Genomic DNA, 16,927 nt, shown 5'->3' with positions numbered 1-16,927 from the left:
GTCAAATGTCAGCAAGCTTTACACCATTCCAGCCGACGCTTGGCATTGCGCACGGTGATCTTAGGCTTGTATGTGGCTGCTCGGCTATGGAAACCCATTTCATGAAGCTCCTGACGAACAGTTCTTGTGCTGACGTTGCTTCCCGAGGCAGTTTGGAACCCGGTAGTGAGTGTTGCAACCGAGGACAGATGATTTTTACACGCTACGTGCTTGAGCACATGGTGGTCCCGTTATGTGAGCTTGTGTAGCCTACCGCTTTGCGGCTGAGCCGTTGTTGCTCCTAAACGTTTCCACTTCACAATAACAGCACTTACAGTTGACCGGGCAGCTCTAGCAGGGCAAAAATTTGACGAACTGACTTGTTGGAAAGGTGGCATCCTATGACGATGCCACGTTGAAAGTCACTGAGCTCTTCAGTAAGGCCATTCTACTGCCAATGTCTATGGAGATTGCATGGCTGTGTGCTCGATTTTACTCACCTGTCAGCAACGGGTGTGGCTGAAATAGCCAAATCCACTAATTTGAAGGGGTGTCCACATACTTTTGTATATATAGTGTATATAAAGAACCTCATTGATATAATCCCGACGTATCCCTTTAAGAAGACATTATAAAGGCACAGACATGCTTACAACAAGTAATAAAGCATTATAGCAGTCCGCTTATATCTGTATGGCTGTATGGCTACCTGTGTCCATCCCCTCCTCCCTTCCTCCCTCGCTCCACACTGGGTTCTTTGTCCTCCGTCTGGGGGCTGCTATCGCCAGTCTGTCGGCCCAGACCCTCCTCACCCGCCCCCGTCGTTACACACATCCTCCAGATACTGCTCTCCTGCACCAATAGGACAGATAGTTAGCACAAGGGGATATCTATGCAGGGGCAGTACTCTCCTGTGCCAATAGGACAGAGCGTTAGCACAAGGGGATATCTATGCAGGGGTAGAATTCTCCTGCACCAATAGGACAGAGAGTTAGCACAAGGGGATATCTATGCAGGGGAAGTACTCTCCTGTGCCAATAGGACAGATAGTTAGCACAAGGGGGGTATCTATGCAGGGGCAGTACTCTCCTGTGCCAATAGGACAGAGTGTTAGCACAAGGGGGTATCTATGCAGGGGCAGTACTCTCCTGTGCCAATAGGACAGATAGTTAGCACAAGGGGATATCTATGCAGGGGCAGTACTCTCCTGTGCCAATAGAACAGATAGTTAGCACAAGGGGATATCTATGCAGGGGCAGTACTCTCCTGTGCCAATAGGACAGATAGCTAGCACAAGGGGGTATCTATGCAGGGTCAGTACTCTCCTGTGCCAATAGGACAGAGCGTTAGCACAAGGAGGGTATCTATGCAGGGGCAGTACTCTCCTGTGCCAATAGGACAGAGCGTTAGCACAAGGAGGGTATCTATGCAGGGGCAGTACTCTCCTGTGCCAATAGGACAGAGCGTTAGACCAAGGAGGGCATCTATGCAGGGGAAGTACTCTCCTGTGCCAATAGGACAGAGCGTTAGCACAAGGAGGGTATCTATGCAGGGGCAGTACTCTCCTGTGCCAATAGGACAGAGCGTTAGCACAAGGGGGGTATCTATGCAGGGGCAGTACTCTCCTGTGCCAATAGGACAGAGCGTTAGCACAAGGGGATATCTATGCAGGGGCAGTACTCTCTTGTGCCAAAATGACAGAGCGTTAGCACAAGGGGATATCTATGCAGGGGCAGTACTCTCCTGTGCCAATAGGACAGAGCGTTAGCACAAGGGGATATCTATGCAGGGGCAGTACTCTCCTGTGCCAATAGGACAGAGCGTTAGCACAAGGGGGGTATCTATGCAGGGGCAGTACTCTCCTATGCCAATAGGACAGATAGTTAGCACAAGGGGGGTATCTATGCAGGGGCAGTACTCTCCTGCTCCAATACAGTCCCAGGAGAGATGAGGTTCCAACATGCTCAACTTTGTTTTCTTCAAATCAAATCAGATGTTATTAGTCACATGCGCCGAATACAACAGGTGTAGTAGACCTTACAGTGAAATGCTGAATACAACAGGTGTAGTAGACCTTACAGTGAGATGCTGAATACAACAGGTGTAGTAGACCTTACAGTGAAATGCTGAATACAACAGGTGTCGTAGACCTTACAGTGAGATGCTGAATACAACAGGTGTCGTAGACCTTACAGTGAAATGCTGAATACAACAGGTGTAGTAGACCTTACAGTGAAATGCTGAATACAACAGGTGTAGTAGACCTTACAGTGAGATGCTGAATACAACAGGTGTAGTAGACCTTACAGTAAAATGCTGAATACAACAGGTGTAGTAGACCTTACAGTGAGATGCGGAATACAACAGGTGTAGTAGACCTTACAGTGAGATGCTGAATACAACAGGTGTAGTAGACCTTACAGGTACATGTAGGTAGAGTTATTAAAGTGATTATGCATAGATGATAACAACAGAGAGTAGCAGGGGTGTAAAAGGGGGGGTGGGGGCAATGCAAATTGTCTGGGTAGCCATTTGATTAGATGTTCAGGAGTCTTATGGCTCAGGGGTAGAAGCTGTTTAGAAACCTCTTGGACCTAGACTTGGCATTCCGGTACTGCTTGCAGTGCGGTAGCAGAAAGAATAGTCTATAACTAGGGTGGCTGGAGTCTTTGACAATTTATAGGGCCTTACTCTGACGCCGCCTGGTAAAGAGGTCCTGGATGCAGGAAGCTTTGCCCCAGTGATGTACTGGGCCGTATGCACTACCCTCTGTAGTGCCTTGCAGTCGGAGGCCGAACAGTTGCCATACCAGGCAGTGATGCGACCAGTCAGGATACTCTCGATGGTGCAGCTGTAGAACCTTTTGAGGATCTGAGGACCCTTGCCAAGTTTTTTCAGTCTCCTGAGGGGGAATAGGTTTTGTCGTGCCCTCTTCACGACTGTCTTGGTGTGCTTGGACCATGTTAGTTTGTTGGTGATGTGGACACCAAGGAACTTGAAGCTCTCAACCTGCTCCACTACAGCCCCATCGATGAGAATGGGGGCGTGCTCGGCCCTCTTTGTCCTGTAGTCCACTATCATCTCCTTTGTCTTGATCACGTTGAGGGAGAGGTTGTTGTCCTGGCACTACACAGCCAGGTCTCTGACCTCCTCCCTATAGGCTGTCTCGTTGTTGTCGTTGATCAGGCCGACCACTGTTGTGTCATCGGCAAACTTAATGATGGTGTTGGAGTCGTGCCTGGCCATGCTGTCATGAGTGAACAGGGAGTAGAGGAGGGGACTGAGCACACACCCCTGAGGGGCCCCCGTGTTGAGGATCACTGTGGCGGATGTGTTGTTACCTACCCTTACCACCTGGGGGCGGCCCGTCAGGAAGTCCGGGATCCAGTTTCAGAGGGAGGCGTTTAGTAGGGCACTATGGTGTTGAATGCTGAGCTGTAGTCAATGAATAGCATTAATAGGTGGGAAAGGGCAGTGTGGCGTGCAATAGACATGGCATCATCTGTGGATCTGTTGGGGTGGTATGCAAATTGGAGTGGGTCTAGGGCTTCTGGGATAATGGTGTTGATGTGAGCCATGACCAGCCATTCAATGCATTTCATGGCTACAGACGTGAGTGCTACGGGTCGGTAGTCATTTATGCAGGCTACCTTAGTGTTCTTGGGCACAGAGACTATGGTGGTCTGCTTAAAACATGCTGTTATTACAGACTCGGACAGGGAGAGGTTGAAAATGTCAGTGAAGACATTTGCCAGGTGGTCAGCGCATGCTCGCAGTACATGTCATGGTAATCCGTCTGGCCCTGCGGCCTTGTGAATGTTGACCTGTTTAAAGGTCTTACTCACATCGGCTGTGGAGAGCATGATCACACAGTCTTCCGGAACAGCTGGTGCTCTCATGCATGTTTCAGTGTTATTTGCATCGAAGCGAGCATAGAAGTAGTTTAGCTCGTCTGATAGGCTCGTGTCATTGGGCAGCTCTCGGCTGTGCTTCCCTTTGTAGTCTGTATGGTTTGCAAGTCCTGCCACATCCGATGAGCGTCAGAGTCGGTGTAGTACGATTCGATATTAGTCCTGAATTGACGCTTTGCCTGTTTAACGGTTCGTCGGAGGGCATAGCAGGATTTCTTATAAGCTTCCGGGTTAGAGTCTCGTTCCTTGAAAGCGGCAGCTCTAGCCTTTAGCTCACTGCTGATGTTGCCTGTCATCCATGGCTTCTGGTTGGGGTATGCACGTACGGTCACTGTGGGGACGACGTCATCGATGCACTTATTGATGAAGCCAATGACTGATGTGGTGTACTGCTCAATGCCATCGGAGCAATCCCGGAACATATTCCAGTCTGTGCTAGCAAAACAGTCATGTAGCTTAGCATCTGCTTCATCTGACCACTTTTTATTGATTGAGTTACTGGTGCTTCCTGCTTTAATTTTTGCCTGTAAGCAGGAATCAGGAGGATAGAATTATGGTCAGATTTGCCAAATGGAGGGCGAGGGAGAGCTTTGTATGCGTCTCTGTGTGTGGAGTAAAGGTGGTCCAGAGGTTTTTCCCTCTGGTTGCACATTTAACATGCTGATAGAAATTTGGTAAGACCGATTTAAGTTTGCCTGCATTAAAGTCCCCAGCTACTATGAGCACCGCCTCTGGGTGAGCGTTTTCCTGTTTGCTTATGGCGGAATACAACTAACGGTCTTAGTGTCAGCCTCAGTCTGTGGTGGTATGTAGACAGCTACGAAAAACACAGATAAAAACTCTCTAGGTAGATGGTGTGGTCTATAGCTTATCATGAGATACTCAAGACTTCCTTAGATATCCTGCACCAGCTGTTATTTACAAGAATACATAGTCCGCCGCCCCTTGTCTTACCAGACGCCGCTGTTCTATCCTGCCGATACAGCGTATAACCAGCCAGCTGTATGTTGATAATGTTGTCGTTCAGCCACGACTCCGTGAAGCATAAGATATTACAGTTTTGAATGTCCCATTGGTAGTTTAATCTTCCACGTAGGTCATCTATTTTATTTTCCAAAGATTGCACGTGTGCTAGCAGAATGGAAGGCAGTGGTGGTTTTTTCGATCGCCTACAAATTCTCAGAAGGCAGCCCACCCTCTGGCCCCTTTTTCTCCGCCTTCTCTTCACGCAAATGACGGGGATCTGGGCCTGTTCCCGGGAAAGCTGTATATCATTCACGTTGGGCTTGTCAGACTCGTTAAAGGAAAAATAGGATTCTGCCAGATCGTTGTGAGTAATCTCCGTTCTGATGTCCATAAGAGACGGTAGCAGCAACATTATGTACAAAATAAGTTACAAAATAAGTTACAAACAACGCAAAGAAACAAACAAAAAAACACAATTGGATAGGAACAAGTAAAATGTCAGCCTTCTTCTCCGGCGCCATTCATTAGACAAGGTGTTATGCTGGTGAATGAGGACCCAAAAGCGACGTAATAGAAACAGAGTCTTTATTCCAGTCTTAAACAAACAATGATTCTCCTGGATATTATCAAAGGTAAATCCAAAACAGGAAACTGAAATCCTCTCGTCAGAAGAGAGGAACGACTGGAGACGCGACCACAGACTGCAGGTCGCTTCAGGAAGGCACAGGCCGTAGCTGACATAGACACCTGCTCACACGCAGCATCTGAAGAAGGCAAAAACACGACAGGGCGGAACAAGGACACAGAACAGCAAACATCAAACAAGAATCCGACAAGGACAGAAGCGGAAGACAGAGGGAGAAATAGGGACTCTAATCAGAGGGTAAAATAGGGGACAGGTGTGAAAGAGTAAATGAGGTAGTTAGGAGAATGGGAAACAGCTGGGAGCAGGAACGGAACGATAGAGAGAGAGAGCGAGAGAGGGAGAGAGGGAGGGGGAGAGAGAGGGATAGAAAGAGGGAAAGAACCTAATAAGACCAGCAGAGGGAAGCACAGGGACAAGACATGATGATCAATGACAAAACATGACAGTACCCCCCCACTCACCGAGCGCCTCCTGGCGCACTCGAGGAGGAACCCTGGCGGCAACGGAGGAAATCATCAATCAACGAACGGTCCAGCACGTCCCGAGATGGAACCCAACTCCTCTCCTCAGGACCGTAACCCTCCCAATCCACTAAGTACTGGTGACCACGTCCCCGAGAACGCATGTCCATGATCTTCCGTACCTTGTAAATAGGTGCGCCCTCGACAAGGACGGGGGGGGGGGAGGGAAGACGAACGGGGGCGCGAAGAAAAGGCTTGACACAGGAGACATGGAAGACAGGGTGGACGCGACGAAGATGTCGCGGAAGAAGCAGTCGCACAGCGACAGGATTGACGACCTGAGAGACACGGAACGGACCAATGAACCGCGGAGTCAACTTGCGAGAAGCTGTCGTAAGGGGAAGGTTACGAGTGGAAAGCCACACTCTCTGACCGCGACAATACCTAGGGCTCTTAATCCTACGTTTGTTGGCGGCTCTCACAGTCTGCGCCCTGTAACGGCAAAGTGCAGACCTGACCCTCCTCCAGGTGCGCTCACAACGTTGGACAAAAGCCTGAGCGGAGGGAACGCTGGACTCGGCGAGCTGGGACGAGAACAGAGGAGGCTGGTACCCAAGACTACTCTGAAACGGAGATAGCCCGGTAGCAGACGAAGGAAGCGAGTTGTGAGCGTATTCTGCCCAGGGGAGCTGTTCTGCCCAAGACGCAGGGTTTCGAAAAGAAAGGCTGCGTAATATGCGACCAATCGACTGATTGGCCCTTTCTGCTTGACCGTTAGACTGGGGATGAAACCCGGAAGAGAGACTGACGGAAGCACCAATCAAACGACAGAACTCCCTCCAAAACTGTGACGTGAATTGCGGGCCTCTGTCTGAAACGGCGTCTAACGGGAGGCCATGAATTCTGAACACATTCTCAATGATGATTTGTGCCGTCTCCTTAGCGGAAGGAAGCTTAGCGAGGGGAATGAAATGTGCCGCCTTAGAGAACCTATCGACAACCGTAAGAATCACAGTCTTCCCCGCAGACGAAGGCAGACCGGTAATAAAGTCTAAGGCGATGTGAGACCATGGTCGAGAAGGAATGGGAAGCGGTCTGAGACGACCGGCAGGAGGAGAGTTACCTGACTTAGTCTGCGCGCAGTCCGAACAAGCAGCCACGAAACGGCGCGTGTCACGCTCCTGAGTAGGCCACCAAAACCGCTGGCGAATAGAAGCAAGCGTACCCCGAACGCCGGGGTGGCCAGCTAACTTGGCAGAGTGAGCCCACTGAAGAACAGCCAGACGAGTAGAGACAGGAACGAACAGAAGGTTACTAGGACAAGCGCGCGGCGACGCAGTGTGAGTGAGTGCTTGCTTTACCTGTCTCTCAATTCCCCAGACAGTCAACCCGACAACACGCCCCTCAGGGAGAATCCCCTCGGGGTCGGTAGAAGCCACAGAAGAACTAAAGAGACGGGATAAGGCATCAGGCTTGGTGTTCTTATTTCCCGGGCGATAAGAAATCACGAACTCGAAACGAGCGAAAAACAACGCCCAACGAGCTTGACGTGCATTAAGTCGTTTGGCAGAACGGATGTACTCAAGGTTCTTATGGTCAGTCCAAACGACAAAAGGGACGGTCGCCCCCTCCAACCACTGTCGCCATTCGCCTAGGGCTAAGCGGATGGCGAGCAGTTCGCGGTTACCCACATCATAGTTGCGTTCCGATGGCGATAGGCGATGAGAAAAATAAGCGCAAGGATGGACCTTATCGTCAGACTGGAAGCGCTGGGACAGAATGGCTCCCACGCCCACCTCTGAAGCGTCAACCTCGACAATAAATTGTTTAGTGACGTCAGGAGTAACAAGGATAGGAGCGGATGTAAAACGCTTCTTGAGGAGATCAAAAGCTCCCTGGGCGGAACCGGACCACTTAAAGCACGTCTTGACAGAAGTCAGAGCTGTGAGAGGAGCAGCCACTTGACCGAAATTACGAATGAAACGCCGATAGAAATTAGCGAAACCGAGAAAGCGCTGCAACTCGACACGTGACTTAGGAACGGGCCAATCGCTGACAGCCTGGACCTTAGCGGGATCCATCTGAATGCCTTCAGCGGAAATAACAGAACCGAGAAATGTGACAGAGGAGACATGAAAGGCGCACTTCTCAGCCTTCACGTAGAGACAATTCTCTAAAAGGCGCTGGAGTACACGTCGAACGTGCTGAACATGAATCTCGAGTGACGGTGAAAAAATCAGGATATCGTCAAGGTAAACGAAAACAAAGATGTTCAGCATGTCTCTCAGTACATCATTAACTAATGCCTGAAAGACAGCTGGAGCATTAGCGAGACCGAACGGCAGAACCCGGTATTCAAAATGCCCTAACGGAGTGTTAAACGCCGTTTTCCACTCGTCCCCCTCTCTGATGCGCACGAGATGGTAAGCGTTACGAAGGTCCAACTTAGTAAAGAACCTGGCTCCCTGCAGAATCTCGAAGGCTGACGACATAAGGGGAAGCGGATAACGATTCTTAACCGTTATGTCATTCAACCCTCGATAATCCACGCAGGGGCGCAGAGTACCGTCCTTCTTCTTAACAAAAAAAAACCCCGCTCCGGCGGGAGAGGAAGAAGGCACCACGGTACCGGCGTCGAGAGAAACAGACAGATAATCCTCGAGAGCCTTACGTTCGGGAGCCGACAGAGAGTATAGTCTACCCCGAGGAGGAGTGGTCCCCGGAAGGAGATCAATACAACAATCATACGACCGGTGAGGAGGAAGAGAGTTGGCTCTGGACCGACTGAAGACCGTGCGCAGATCATGATATTCCTCCGGCACTCCTGTCAAATCACCAGGTTCCTCCTGAGAAGAGGGGACAGAAGAAACAGGAGGGATAGCAGACATTAAACACTTCACATGACAAGAAACGTTCCAGGATAGGATAGAATTACTAGACCAATTAATAGAAGGATTATGACATACTAGCCAGGGATGACCCAAAACAACAGGTGTAAAAGGTGAACGAAAAATCAAAAAGGAAATGGTCTCACTGTGGTTACCAGATACTGTGAGGGTTAAAGGTAGTGTCTCACATCTGATACTGGGGAGAAGACTACCATCTAAGGCGAACATGGGCGTGGGCTTCCCTAACTGTCTGAGAGGAATGTCATGTTTCCGAGCCCATGCTTCGTCCATAAAACAACCCTCAGCCCCAGAGTCTATCAAGGCACTGCAGGAAGCAGCCGAACCGGTCCAGCGTAGATGGACCGACAAGGTAGTACAGGATCTTGATGGAGAGACCTGAGTAGTAGCGCTCACCAGTAGCCCTCCGCTTACTGATGAGCTCTGGCCTTTTACTGGACATGACATGACAAAATGTCCAGCAGAACCGCAATAGAGGCAAAGGCGGTTGGTGATTCTCCGTTCCCTCTCCTTAGTCGAGATGCGAATACCTCCCAGCTGCATGGGCTCAGTCTCTGAGCCGGTGGGAGGAGATGGTTGAGATGCGGAGAGGGGGAACACCGTTAACGCGAGCTCTCTTCCACGAGCTCGGTGACGAAGATCTACCCGTCGTTCTATGCGGATGGCGAGTGCAATCAAAGAGTCCACGCTGGAAGGAACCTCCCGGGAGAGAATCTCATCCTTAACCTCAGCGTGGAGTCCCTCCAGAAAACGAGCGAGCAACGCCGGCTCGTTCCAGTCACTGGAGGCAGCAAGAGTGCGAAACTCTATAGAGTAATCCGTTATGGATCGATCACCTTGACATAGGGAAGCCAGGGCCCTGGAAGCCTCCTTCCCAAAAACTGAACGATCAAAAACCCGTATCATCTCCTCTTTAAAGTTCTGATAATCGTTAGAACACTCAACCCTTGCCTCCCAGATAGCTGTGCCCCACTCCCGAGCCCGACCAGTAAGGAGTGATATGACGTAAGCGATCCGAGCTCTCTCTCTTGAGTATGTGTTGGGCTGGAGAGAGAACACAATATCACACTGGGTGAGAAAGGAGCGACACTCAGTGGGTTGCCCAGAGTAACATGGTGGGTTATTAACCCTAGGTTCCGGAGACTCGGAAGACCAGGAAGTAGCTGGTGGCACGAGACGAAGACTCTGAAACTGTCCTGAGAGGTCGGAGACCTGAGCGGCCAGGGTCTCAACGGCATGACGAGCAGCAGACAATTCCTGCTCGTGTCTGCCGAGCATTGCTCCCTGGAACTCGACGGCAGTGTTGCGAGAATCCGTAGTCGCTGGGTCCATTCTTGGTCGGATTCTTCTGTTATGCTGGTGAATGAGGACCCAAAAGCGACGTAATAGAAACAGAGTCTTTATTCCAGTCTTAAACAAACAATGATTCTCCTGGATATTATCAAAGGTAAATCCAAAACAGGAAACTGAAATCCTCTCGTCAGAAGAGAGGAACGACTGGAGACGCGACCACAGACTGCAGGTCGCTTCAGGAAGGCACAGGCCGTAGCTGACATAGACACCTGCTCACACGCAGCATCTGAAGAAGGCAAAAACACGACAGGGCGGAACAAGGACACAGAACAGCAAACATCAAACAAGAATCCGACAAGGACAGAAGCGGAAGACAGAGGGAGAAATAGGGACTCTAATCAGAGGGTAAAATAGGGGACAGGTGTGAAAGAGTAAATGAGGTAGTTAGGAGAATGGGAAACAGCTGGGAGCAGGAACGGAACGATAGAGAGAGAGAGCGAGAGAGGGAGAGAGGGAGGGGGAGAGAGAGGGATAGAAAGAGGGAAAGAACCTAATAAGACCAGCAGAGGGAAGCACAGGGACAAGACATGATGATCAATGACAAAACATGACACAAGGGTGTTATAAGTCAAGGAGCGATACAAGTATGTGAAAAGGCTAGCACTCAGTTGATGAAGCCGCATTATGCTGATTTGAATGGTTCATATGGATGGTTTCAACATATTACGATAGCATGAAATATGTTTGTTCAGAGACTAAAACCAGGGAAGTTGGGGATGGATCTTCAGAGGGGTTAAGGCAACACATTGCCTGGAACAAAGCTAATTTGACCATTAGGGCCACCGTACAACTTTAGGGCCACTGTACATATACTGCATATGTATCGAGCAGCTCAGAGTAGGAGTGCTGATCTAGGATCAGGTCACCCCTATCTGTATTATCTTATTCATCGTGATCTAAAAGGCAAAGCTGATCCTAAATCAGCTCTCCTACTCTGAGACGTTAGATACATATGGCACCCCTGGCCTTTTCTTACACCAACACAGTCCAGTCCAGCAGAGCCAACACAAGGGCACCTCTATGCAGGGTTATAAAAGCCAGCTTTATGACCAAATCTAGACCTTGAGTTAACGGGTTGACAGCTTCAGAACAAATAGCAGAGTAGTAGAGCGTTTATAGGTCTATGAACTGTACCACAGTGTGTGTAAGTTACCTTTATGAGACAACCACTAGTGTGTTTAGGCTCCTTTTTAAAGAGAACCATATGATTAACTTAAATCTAACAAGACATTGTCCTTATGAAATGCAGGAGCCATGTTTGGAACCGTAGTAAAGGTATTGCCCCACACCCACTATGGCTTCACATTGTTTGAGGTAAAATGCTGTAGTCTGACTGTGCGGTACTGTGGCTGAGTCTGGGCTGGTGGGTAAAACTGTAACCTGCAGCACAAGGAACCCCCTCTCCATAACCCGTTCAATGTTTCTCATTCTTCCATTATATATCTCTATCTGAATATAAAGAACAACAACCCAGAGGTATTAAACACACATTCTAATGTGGCACAGGATATAAATACAAAACAATGTAAAAACACAGTGAATGTCTGCTCAATGTTTGTTTCACTTGTGATCTTTTTCCATATATCTGAATGTCTGTTATCGACTGTCCTGTGACATAGCCTTCTGTCAGCTCAGAGTAGCAGGATTGGGCTCAATTCCATTTCTCCCAGGCCAATTCAGGGGTTGATTTGAAAAAGGAATCAATACTTTTTTTCTATGTGAACTTCTCAATTCATTTGTGACCGGGTGGACACTAACAAGCTCTCTCCTCTGTCTCACCCACCAGGTGTGTCTTGTCATAATCAACAGTAGGACTTTTGTATGACAGTTTTTATATGACAGCCTTCCGCTTCAGTATCAACAAATGAATTCTTAATGAGTTGACATGGAATCCACCTAACGTTGATGAGTAGAGTTCATTCATAAACTTTAGGGTAACCTTGGGGTTCTCTCTGAATGTCCATAGGATCACATTGTCTTGTGACATAGTCCTCATGTTATCCTAATGATGAAGTAAGTAGCGTTCATTCATTCATGAACTCTGATTTATGTTCTGCTACGGAACAGTAATTCCTGACATCAATCTGGCTTAATATTGGCCTGAATATAATCAGTCTTCTATGGAACAGTAATTCCTGACATCAATCTGGCTTAATATTGGCCTGAATATAATCAGTCTTCTATGGAACAGTAATTCCTGACATCAATCTGGCTTAATATTGGCCTGAATATAATCAGTCTGCCACTGAACACTACTTCCTGACATCAATCTGGCTTAATATTGGCCTGAATATAATCAGTCTTCTATGGAACAGTAATTCCTGACATCAATCTGGCTTAATATTGGCCTGAATATAATCAGTCTTCTATGGAACAGTAATTCCTGACATCAATCTGGCTAAATATTGGCCTGAATATAATCAGTCTTCTATGGAACAGTAATTCCTGACATCAATCTGGCTTAATATTGGCCTGAATATAATCAGTCTTCTATGGAACAGTAATTCCTGACATCAATCTGGCTAAATATTGGCCTGAATATAATCAGTCTTCTATGGAACAGTAATTCCTGACATCAATCTGGCTTAATATTGGCCTGAATATAATCAGTCTTCTATGGAACAGTCATTCCTGACATCAATCTGGCTTAATATTGGCCTGAATATAATCAGTCTTCTATGGAACAGTAATTCCTGACATCAATCTGGCTTAATATTGGCCTGAATATAATCAGTCTTCTATGGAACAGTAATTCCTGACATCAATCTGGCTTAATATTGGCCTGAATATAATCAGTCTTCTATGGAACAGTAATTCCTGACATCAATCGGGCTAAATATTGGCCTGAATATAATCAGTCTTCTATGGAACAGTAATTCCTGACATCAATCTGGCTAAATATTGGCCTGAATATAATCAGTCTTCTATGGAACAGTAATTCCTGACATCAATCTGGCTTAATATTGGCCTGAATATAATCAGTCTTCTATGGAACAGTAATTCCTGACATCAATCTGGCTAAATATTGGCCTGAATATAATCAGTCTTCTATGGAACAGTAATTCCTGACATCAATCTGGCTGAAGATTGGCCTGAATAGAATCAGCCAGGTGAGTTCACAACTACTGACAGATGTGAGGCTTTTATCTTATAACACATAGCTAGGAGGAAGACTAACAGACCAGTCATAACCTGGGGAGGGGAGGTTATCCCCATAATAGGGGAGGGATGAAGGAACGAAGGGCGCATTTATTCATTATTTGAACATGGCCACATTGTCCCAAGGCTCTATGACATCAGTACAATGTCCTCATAGCCTTGTGTTAGCTAGTTAACATGTCTCTACTTCCACTATGGCCTAATGCCTCTCTCCCTCCCCTGGTTCACAACAAACACTGTCTTTGTGTGTGAGTTAAACAGGCCCAACAGCAGCACTCAGCCCTCTGACACATAGGCCATGTGATTGCTGTTATGCATTTGCACAAGAAACACAGTCCAGACAGAGATGACTAGAGGAACACATTCCAGACTATATTATGGGCAGGACCAGGAGTTCTTCATACTCTGGACTCAATCTTCAGATACAATACTGTGTTGTATATTTTTTCTCCTAAATGCTTTTCATATTGAGACGAAACCTAACTTGAGATCGACATGCATTATTCATTTCCCACTCACAAATCTCCCATTGCCTTCAATGCATGATTTTTGAGAATGTCCGTGTTTCAAGTGAGTATCAGACCCATTTTGAGCAACTAACACTCTCTACCCAGCACACATAACAAGAAGGAAGTCATATGCTTGTGAAGGCCGGAGTGTTCAGCTTGGTTCCTCTGGGAGTAGCAGTAACAGCCTGAACTCTCAACATGTACGGTAGATGAACACGGTATGCTAACCCATGTTGATGCCTAGCTGTCAGCTGAGAAAAGATCTACATGTCTGACCAATAGGGACTGAGGGACTGGACTGACATACATTTTCTGTTTTTCCAGATTCATTCAAACTTCTTATCATAGTTCTCCTAGTTAAGTGATACTGTGTTTGATGTGCATTAACAATTATTATGTGCATAAAACATCTTTTCACATTATTTCTACAAATGCATTGATAAAAACAGCCAATGCAAAGATAGCACTTAGTGCATAACAGTCATAATTCAGGACCAGGAGACATACATTGTTAATGCCACTTTGCAAACAGCAACCCTGTTGGCTTAGCGCCACATATGATGTAATATATCATTGAAATGTCCAAACAAAACGCCATAATGTGATAAGCAAATAACCCCCATTCAGACCTTGATACTGAAGGACCTCCTCATATTCCTCTTGTGTTCTCCTGTAGCCCTGAGTGTGTTGGTGGCCCCTACAGGTGGCTGTGTAGATGCCTGCATAGTTCCTCCACTCTCCTGGGGTCCTTCCTGGATCTTCTTCCGGGACCTCTCCACCTCCCTGTCCCCCTTCCCATCTCTCCCCAAGCCCCCGTCTCCCTCCCAGCCCCCCCCTGGCGGTCTCTCTTCGGGGCTGGGGCAGTCATCACTGGCCCTGGAGTGACAGAGGATCAGGGACCTGGAGAGAAGAAGAAGAAGAAGTAAAAGGAAAAGGAAAAGGTAAACCGTTGCTACTGTACCTGGTATTCCAACCAAAAAGGCATTAGACACCCAGCGAGGCTGTTCTGTAATTCCGCTACACGTTGGCTTTAACCAGCCTTTAACCAATCAGCCAAATCAACCAGCCTGACGAGCTGTGTGCAACAAACAGATTCCATACCTGGAGAGCATGGCTAGCTTCTTGGAGCGGTGGCTGTGGCTAGTGTTGGTGTTGTTGGTCTTCCCAGAGTCCCTGCCTCGCCTCTCCATCCTCCGAGCTGCTGCCGTGCTGGCTTTCCTCTTCTGGTAGGAGTATCTCTGGGGCATGGCCGTTAGAGTGTGTGTGTGTGCTGCGTGTGAATGTGGTGCTAACACACTCTCACACACACTCCTCCCGGCCGGCACACAGGCTAATGGAGAGGGACACTCTGCAGGGAAATTCGGAAATTCAATTAGGAAGCCTGTCTGTGTGTGTGTATGTGTACGTGTGTATGTGTGTGTCTGTGTGCGTCTGTGTGCCGTGCATGCTTGTGTGCTTGTGTGTGTCATAAGTGTTCTGAGAATCTGCTGAAGCAATGGTGGAGTTAGAGATAAGAGATCTTTTCTTCCCTGAAAACAGCAGGATGTTGCTGCTAGAGCCTCCTGAATATGGCTTATTCAGACTCCTAACATTCACACTGCACACACTGTACACACTGCACACATGGGCACGGACACACACACCAAAGCTCCTTCCCACGGGATTTGAGGTCACGGATACCATGAACTTACAGTAACTACACTAACGGAGATCTGCACTGTGATTGTTCTGGGCTCACAAAGTGCCTCCCAATTGGCCTTATGAGCCCTGGTGACAAGTAGTGCACTAATTAGGGAATAAGGTGCCATTTGGAGTGCATAACTTAGAATGGGAAAACCTGCTACTGTTTATTATCTACCCTGTTGTCTAGTCACCTTATTCCTACACTCTTAGAAAAAAAGAGTTCCAAAAGGGTTCTTCGGCTGTCCGCATAGGAGTACCCTTTTTTGTTCCAGTTAGAACTCTTTTGGGTTTCATGTAGAACCCTCTGTAGAAAGGGTTCTACATAGAACCCAAAAGGGTTCTACCTGGAACCAAAAATAGTTCTTCAAAGGGTTATCCTCTGGGGACAGTCAAAGAACCCTTTAAGGTTCTAGATAGCACCTCTTTCTAAGAGTGTAGTTACATGTACAGTACCAGTCAAAAGTTTGGACACAGCTACTCATTCAAGGGTTTTTCTTCATTTTTACTATTTTCTAATGGACCGTCGTAATGATGACCCGTCGTTTCTCTTTGCTTATTTGAGCTGTTCTTGCCATAATATGGACTTGGTCTTTTACCAAATAGGGCTGTTTTCTGTATATCACCATTACCTTGTCACAACACAACTGATTGGCTCAAATGCATTAAGAAGGAAAGAAATTCCACAAATTAACTTTTAACAAGGCACACCTGCTAATTGAAATGCATTCCAGGTGACTACCTCATTAAGCTGGTTGAGAGGATGCCAAGAGTGTGCATCATCAAGGCAAAGGGTGGCTACTTTGAAGAATCTAAAATCTAAAATATAATTTTTTGGTTACTACAGTGCATGATTCCATATGTGTTATTTCATAGTTTTGATGTCTTCACTATTATTCTATAATGTAGAAAATAGTGAAATAAAGAAAAACCCTTGAATGAGAAGGTGTGTCCAAACTTTTGACTGGTACTGTACGTCTACCTCAATGACCTCATCCCCCTGCACATCAACTTAGTACTGGTACCCCTTGTACAGTTGAAGTCGGAAGTTTACACACACCTTAGCCAAATACATTTAAACTCAGTTTTTCACAATTCCTGACATTTAATCCAAGGAAAAATTCCCTGGTTAGGGCAGTTAGGATCACCGCTTTAAGAATGTGAAATATCAGAATAATTGTAGAGAGAATGATTAATTTCAGCTTTTATTTCTTTCATCACATTCCCAGTGGGTCAGAAGTTTACATACACTCAATTAGTATTTGGTAGCATTGCCTTTAAATTGTTTAATTCTGGTCAAACGTTTCAGGTAGCCTTGCACAAGCTTCCCACAACAAGCTGGGTGAATTTTGGCCCA

The 16,927-nt window shown here is 47.1% G+C and overlaps 1 protein-coding gene across 1 annotated transcript in view; it reads right to left on the bottom strand.

The window, feature by feature from the left end:
• The window catches only part of LOC120024769 (pro-interleukin-16-like), a 75,929-nt gene that overhangs the window by 39,082 nt on the left and 19,920 nt on the right, over window positions 1–16,927 (bottom strand). Inside the window, exons 3-4 of the mRNA XM_038969055.1 lie at window positions 14,992–15,160; window positions 14,520–14,790 (exon numbers count right to left, since the gene is read on the bottom strand). Of these exons, the coding sequence (XP_038824983.1) occupies window positions 14,520–14,790; window positions 14,992–15,160 (440 nt within the window). The remainder of the gene's footprint in view (window positions 1–14,519; window positions 14,791–14,991; window positions 15,161–16,927) is intronic.

Source organism: Salvelinus namaycush, chromosome 30 (assembly GCF_016432855.1).
Source record: "Salvelinus namaycush isolate Seneca chromosome 30, SaNama_1.0, whole genome shotgun sequence".
Taxonomy (NCBI): domain Eukaryota; kingdom Metazoa; phylum Chordata; class Actinopteri; order Salmoniformes; family Salmonidae; genus Salvelinus; species Salvelinus namaycush.
This window is presented reverse-complemented; position numbering and strand designations above follow the sequence as displayed.